General features: G+C 46.8%; 1 protein-coding gene across 1 annotated transcript in view; it reads left to right on the forward strand.

Annotated features, from left to right (window-relative positions):
* Window positions 1–5,991: 5,991 nt before the first annotated feature.
* The window catches only part of RNPEPL1 (arginyl aminopeptidase like 1), a 19,152-nt gene continuing 17,561 nt past the window's right edge, over window positions 5,992–7,582 (forward strand). The window contains exons 1-3 of the mRNA XM_019503408.1: window positions 5,992–6,144; window positions 6,730–6,881; window positions 7,301–7,417. Of these exons, the coding sequence (XP_019358953.1) occupies window positions 5,992–6,144; window positions 6,730–6,881; window positions 7,301–7,417 (422 nt within the window). The remainder of the gene's footprint in view (window positions 6,145–6,729; window positions 6,882–7,300; window positions 7,418–7,582) is intronic.

The following is a 7,582-nucleotide window of genomic DNA, read 5'->3' on the forward strand; positions in this document are numbered from 1 at the left end:
AATAGCAGCTTTCCCCTTCCTACTCAGCGTGCTCCTGATAGACTCCTTCAGCGGCGTCTCAGCGTGTGACATTTCTGTGCACTCGGTGAGGAAGTAGCTCATGATGTGACACTGGGTGATGATGAGCCTTACTCTGAAGCCAGCCCCTGTGATGGTTTTTAGCCACGTGTGCACTGACCTACGCTCGTTCTCTCTTGTTTTTCATCTTCAAAACTTGATGCCCCTGTCCACGGATGCTGTGGCAATGAGCAGCTCAGCATTTCCAAGTCCTTACATTGAACGTGGTCATTGGTTGGTAGCGTACAATTGGAATTGAAAATCCCTTTTCTCTGGTCTCCATCCTGAACGCGGGGCAGACATCTGCTAGAAAGCAACCGTTGTTGTGGACTTTGCTAAACGTTTGCATGAAGTGTGCTTTGTGTAGCCAGCCTGGTGCACTGTGGCCAGGAGCTCCGTGTGAGATGCTTACATTAACATCCAATTCAGGCGTGAATAGAAATGTACAGCTAAACACACACTGTGGCTACTAAATAATGTATATGGCTTTGGGGAAAGAATGGTGAATACATCCTATTGGGAGCGTACGTTGTTTAGAGAAAGCTCTAATGGATCGTAACCAGGGAGCTCAGCACACGCATCCCAGAAGGGAGGTTAATTTGCAGGGACGAGCAAACTTGTGCATCATCGAGGTATTTTAGAAATTCTCCTGCTCATTGTCAATCCCATGTTCATGTCACCCAGACCCTGGCCTTGCAGGTAGTATCCAAGTGATCTTGAACTCTTGAGGGGTTAGGAGAACCAAAATAAGCCGTTCATTTAATCAATTAACATTTTACTCGGTGTGGCTGTGAAGTTCAGTATCTACTTCCTTGTGGTGCTGAGAATTATGCGAAGGCGTTTTGCTGACTTGGGTCATATTTGCGAAGTAGAAAAATATGCAATTTCTAAAAATATTCTGCGAGAATGGCAGTGTTGAGGCTGCCATCATATCTGATGCAACTTAACTCTGTCTATCTTACCTTGTTGATTTAGGATAATACGCTGCATCGAGTTGTAGAGATCACAAAATCAATGAGCCTGGCATGTGCAGCTGTTTTAATTACAAACCTTATTTTACGTTCTGGCAGATTCCCTAAGGAGAACAAAAACTGGACAGATCAGTTTACTGCAGTAAATGAAACACACTTTTGTGGGGGGGGAAACAGATTTCTGGGTAGTGGTAATTTTACTAGATGTCTTTTGATCTGCGCCTGATCTTGGATTGTAACTCTGCAGGAGTCCTTGGTGGTCTAACGTCATTTAACCATTTCAAATTGGACTGAACCAGAATACAGTTTGTCATGTTTGCAACTGAAAGTCCTGTTTCCTTTGGTTGTAAAGGTGCTGTCCTTTGTAACGCAGCACTGCCATGAGAAGAGAAAGTAAAGTTGGCTTCGGTAGCAAAATTGCCAAAATGAGACAGTACAGGCTGTCACCCCTCTGTGCTTCCTGTTTCATGTTTTTCTGAACCAGGGGAGTCGCCAGGCACTAAAAGGTGCATCTGCTCTGTGTGGTCTGCAGTGGATCTCAAAGAAGATCTGGTCTTGGTTCTGCCGAAGATGCAAGAAGAAACCAGCTTGGTTTTGCCTTTCTTTTCTTGGGAAGGTTCTGCTAAATGCTTAAGATTTGCAGTTGGCAAAAAAAGTTCATTCGCATCTTTATCTGACTTCCCCCAGCAGTTCATTCTAGAATTTAGTCGCCTTGAATGAGATTCTGGTTTTTCTCTTTGGTGGTCGTACTTTGTGTTATGGGGCAGCAGTTTAGTGGCTCATGGATAGGGGAATGGTCTCAAGCACAGCCGGGTCCTGATTCAGGACCAGAAGTCGCAGGGCCCTGGGAATCAATGGAGGGTGCAGAACACTTGTCTCGCGTTGCTCAGAAATGGGCTGCTTTGTTCTGCCCAAACTTGTGTCCTCGGGCCTGGATGCAGTGCTTTATCATGCCTGGTTTAGGTTCAGAATGCCTGGCTGCTGTGAGAAGATCCTCATCCAGCATCTCCATTTTCCTGTTCCTGTGCTGGTCTTTGCTGGACAGAGTGAGCAAGCCCTGCGTCATCCTGGGCTTTGCTTTTGAAGTCTTTTTGGTACCCTTGGCACTGGCACCTTCTGTTGGAACGGGGCTACACAATGTAGTGTTGTACGAATAATGCTGCGGCAGCACCTGCTTCTCCAGGCGTTCGCAGCGATGCCGAGAAATAGGAGCAGACGCCTGGGGGTCTGAGAGGGAAGCAAGCCAGGGCAGCAGATTTACTTTGTAACTATTCTACAAACAAAACTGCGCCCTCCATTCACTCCAGTTCAGTCCTGCCCTGTTTTAGCCTATGCTATCGATAATATTTCTCTGGAGCCAAAAAGACTGCAGAGGATCTGGACTGTCTCCTGGTGACATTTTCCACGGTCCTATTTCAGCTGTGTGCTGAACTCCTAATTCATAAATGAATGATGTTCATGGAAATAAGGAGGACTGATTTATTTTTGCTCCCCGGTTTCAACAAATGGGTAAATTCCTTTAAATCGTTCTTCTCTTTACTGGCGGCATAAATCATAGCTCTTGAGATGTCTCCTTGCTGCAAGCCTCACCCTCTTTGTGCTTCCCTGGGTCTTTTCAGCCTTTGCAGAACCTTTCTTGTGATGGGTCTTTTGGGCCCCTGGCACACTCAGACTTGTTGTCAAATATTTTGAGCCACCAGAGGTGTCAGCAGTAAGAGAGACAGAGAGAATAGAAATTGGTATGGAATAAATTGGAATCCTGTTCCATTTATCTGCTTGGCTCGAGCAGTCTGGATCTCTTGTGCAGCTGTCCATTATTTCTCATGTAGACCTGGCAAGAGCAAATTTTTCTCTTTCTTTTTTTTTGTGGCCAAGGGACATTGAAAGACAGCTGGGAGATTAAATCTGCCTTGCACAGACTATCCCAGTTCCCTGCTGAGCGGTGTCGTGTGCCACCTTTGTGCTTCGAGAGCAAACCTGCATTAAGCCCAGCATTACTTTAGTGGTGTGCGGGCTGAATACAGAAGCGGAGCATCTTGAAGTGAGGGTAGGCCGACCCCGTTAGCCTTCCAGTCCGACAAGTGGGTTTTTGTAGCAGGCATTTCTTTGCTGTCCGTGAGAGTGAATTCTGTCCGTGTTTCAAGTCTCCAGCAGCGACGCGCCTCTGACTTGGCCATGAACATGTTGTTGCCAGTGCTGTTTTCTTTCTGTGACAATGGGATAAGCTGGTGTTGGCATTTGAGGTTATAAAAACTGTTAGAATTTCCTCGTCCTGGTGCTATAATCAAGGTCCGCGGTGCTCAGACAGCAGGAGACCTTTGTATCATTCCCACTAGTGATGTTATCTCAGTGCCCCCTAAGTTTTCCCTACTTCCCAGATGTGTCTCGCTTTTCCAAATCATCCATGAATTTCCTCCCGTCCGTCTGAGATCCTTATCCGACAGAGCGGTGCACAGCATATTGTTTGGCTGAATGCCAGCCCTGCAGGGAGTAGTGGGGGGCTGGCTTTATTCTCCGCGGCTTGACGGAAAATCAAAACGGTGTCGACGGTGGGCTTCAAAACCACAACAAGCTCAGCTGTCTGACTCTGGCACGCGTCAAATCAGCACAAAGACAGACCTGGTTTAGGAAATAGTGATGCTGTGCGCCGGCTGCTTGAAATGCATCATCCATTCCTGTACTTCTCTTGCAGCACCAGGCGATCAGAAGCCGTCTGTCTTTCACTGGGGGGAGTTGGGCAAAGCCACCACTCCCTGTACTTTCCCTGGGGTAGGGGAGGCGAGGTGCGTGGAGATATTTCATGGGAGCTCCCCACTTTGTGGGTGGCAAGGAGAAGAGGAGCACAGGTGATGTGTTCACAGGAGGGAGGCTGCTTGAGCCACCCTGGTAGCACTGGAGAGCCTAGTAGGATGTGCTGATGGAGCAGGAAAGATGTTTCTGAAAAGAATTGGAGCGACCTGTGCGCAACGGTTGTAGCAAGGAGTTTTTGGCTTAGGTGACTCAAAAAGATGTTGCAAGTTTGTATCTGTAACTATTAACTGTGTTGCAACTCATGATGTTGAAGTCTTTTATTGTTACAGAGCATGGGGGTGGGGGGTGGATTCCTTGGAGAGAAAATGGGACCTTGTTCCTGTTTTATTTCTGCCCATAATTGTACAAGCCAGAGGGGGCAAGTGCAAGGTTGAGCGAGTGGTGCAGGTTTGTTGGAGGGCTGAAGGATCGTGGCATTGAGGGCCAGACAGCACCGTATTCCTCACCTCTCGCCATGTCTCCTTTCGTCTTTCCCCTCCCTCACCCTTCCTTCTGCTGCTCCCAGACTGGTCCCTCTCTGAAATGAGACATTTTGGCCTCAGGCCTCCCCCTACCCACTTTGTCCCCAGTCCATGCCCCACTCTCCGCACTCCTGTGTGGATTGCCACTTCTGCAGACTTTTCTTACTCCATCTCCCTGCCTCTGGTGCTGTTCCCAAACACGGCCTGGACTCAACAGCAAGTCTATTTATAAGTATTTCAGGGGAGCTTTCATCGTTGTTGCATGTACATGTGGAAACAGCTCTGTATGGTTGTGGCCTGTGCCATGGCCAAAGGTATTAGGAAAAAGACAGATGCTTCATAGTCGATGCATAAACTGTTTCCATCTTGTCCCAAGGGGCAGGAGGACTGGCCCTGAGGCTTTGTTCAGCCTGGTCCAGAAGTCTCATTGTGGCTAGTTTGCTTGAAAACATACATATTTTATGAGATGGCTCATAAATAAGAGCCAGCTTCTCAGTCCTGCTTGGCTTCCTGATTCTCTTTCTTTCCTGTGCCGGAAGGAGAGCGCTTCCTCTTGGTATCTCCATGCTAATAAATCCTTAGTTACCCCCCTCCCTGCCTGCTGCAGAATGGGGCATGTCTTCCTCCTCCTATGTAATCTGCAGTAATCTCTGTATTTTCACAACTGATCGCATCTGCCCCTCGAAGAAACAAAAGGAATGAGCTCCTGAAGGACACGGCTCTTCGGCAAGGCCAACTAAATAAATCACATTTTTGTAGGCCTGACCTTTTCTGCAATAGGAGCACCAAGAGAGTTGCAAGAGGAGCTGGGTCAATAAGTCACTGAGCGGCAGACCTTTATACAGTTTGGCTTCCAATCTCTTTCTTTGTGGGGACAGTTAATGGTGTGAGAGTTGACATATGAAGAGGATGCATCCCTCCAGCTTAAGCAGCGGGACTGCTGCTGCCAGTTCCTTAATGCAAATTATTCAGTGGCTGCTGAAACGGAGACGACTGCAGAAGGGAACGCAGCAGCTACCCCACAGTACATGGCGGTTGTAAGCCCCCAGCAGATGGCTGCAAATCCAGGTAGGAATTGCCCCTGATACTTGTTTCAGGCATAGAGGAAAAGTTACAGAGTGGCAAAGGCAGGGAAAAGAAAAGAAGGCCATACCTAAGCATCAGTAATTGAGGAAACCTGGTAGGTACCACCCTCAGCCCCACTTTTAGTAAAAAGGAACTTGGGTTGAGGTTTGATTTCAGCCCAAGACTGCTCGAGTGCTGCCCTTCTCCCTCCCTCTGGTGACTGCATTTCAGCAGTATGCAAGCGCTGTGTTAGGAACCAGAGATGGTGATGCTCAGTGTTGTAAATCCGCGTTTTGAAGCTTGCCGTACTGACGTGTCATCCACTCACTTTTATTAAAACTAAAAATGAAGGTTTGGGAGGTGAGTTCACCAGTGTTCACCAAGTGCATCAATCTATGCAGAGCTCTGCAGTGTGAAACTAGATGGTCACAGAAAATGATCCTGTTTGGGGTGTTCATGGTAAACACACAGCCAGGAAAAGAAGCAGTGAAATGGAAACTGCATTACACCAGGAGTGAGAGAGGAGGATTACTGACTCTCTGGTTCTTTATTGCATCTCTTAATATCACGTTTTATTTCTGATGCTTCCTTCCCTGGCCCCTGATTTAGATTTTTGTCTCTTTTCCATGTTCCAACAGATCTGGTGGCTGGATCCGGAGCTAACTTATGGCAACGCCAAGCCATTTGTCTTCACCCAGGGCCACTCAGTGTGTAACCGGTCCTTCTTTCCATGCTTTGACACGCCAGCAGTGAAATGTACCTATTCAGCTACTGTCAAGGTAGGTAATTTTGTGGTATGAACCATTTTTGGAGCACTCTGCTGTTTTTAGCAAAGTAAAAGTCATCTAGTTGCAGACTTGGGATTTTGGGTCTTCTGAAGAGACCCAGAGAAGCCACCTTGAAGCAATTCTGCCTCCCATCCAGCTTTTTATTCCAGTAGTCTCCATGTTGAATGAACAGTTCAGACGTGGATATTAGGATAGGGCGGATTTGACCAGAGGCTTCCAGTTATGGTTTTTGAGGGTCGTACTCTCAATTATTTTCATAACTGGTCTTGAAAGTGGAGCAAATAGTTTTGTAAAGGCAGTACCAAATAATGTGATCCCCTGGGTAGCTGGAGCCACTCAGTGTGTGGAACAGGCATACATCTGAAATAAGCATGAGGGTGTATTGAGTCTTTACTACCGTTAGGTAATATATTCCAGTATAACCACTTCGCAGGGAGCTGAGCCAGAGATTAAAAAAAAGAAAAATCCAAACTTTATATGTAACTTTTCTCAATCATCGAATTCTATCCTCTGACCTCTCAATCTCCAGTCATTTTAGCCTGAGCCAGTTTAAGCATATGTGTGTTGGTGTTTCAGGCTCCTGCCGGTATCCAGGTGTTGATGAGCGCCACCCAAAGTACCTACTCAGAACAGGAGGGTGTATACCAGTTTTACATGGAGTACCCAGTTCCTGCCTATCTGGTGGCTTTGGTGGCAGGGGACCTTATACCTGCAGACATAGGTCCCAGGTGAGACTGGCAGTCAGTTGCTTCTTCTTTATCCTGATATATCTGTATGAGGGACTGGCAGGGAATTTAGACAGTAGCTTGCGTGAAGGTTAACAGAACAGATCATGCTGCGATCTTGGCTTGAATAACTGTGATCCTTCACAGTGTAAAAGCTCTGCCTGGCTAGACCAAATTGCACAGAACCACACTAGAAGAGCTGGGTTAAACATATGTTTTTGTTACTCTGTTTATTGTCCCTTTCTTAAATTGTGAAATCTCTGTGACTCCATACAGTGCCTTGCGCAACAGAGTACTTACCCCAACTTGAGACCTTATCGCAGAAACAGCAGCGTGGTAGGAAGATAGAGATCTTCTCTTTTTAAGAGGGAATTACATCTGTGCATTTAGTCATTAGCTCTGACTTTTCTCTTCTCTGACAGGAGCAGAGTGTGGGCAGAACCTTGCCTGCTGCCAGCAGCCATCAGCAAGCTGTCTGGTATGGTGGAGCGCTGGCTGAGTGCTGCAGAAAGCCTATATGGCCCCTATATATGGGGAAGGTGAGTTTAATGGAATTCTTCTGGAATGATAATAATCAGTAAAAGCATTTTTTATGAGTAGTTAGTGATGTCCCTTTCTGGTTGGATGCAATTATTTTTCATTTAGGAGATCTAAATGACTAAACGAAAGGACCTGCAACTTCACTCGTTTCATTCCCCATCACC

This window comes from Gavialis gangeticus, unplaced genomic scaffold, assembly GCF_001723915.1.
Source record: "Gavialis gangeticus isolate Ggan-Ray unplaced genomic scaffold, GavGan_comp1, whole genome shotgun sequence".
In the NCBI taxonomy this organism is placed as follows: Eukaryota; Metazoa; Chordata; order Crocodylia; family Gavialidae; genus Gavialis; species Gavialis gangeticus.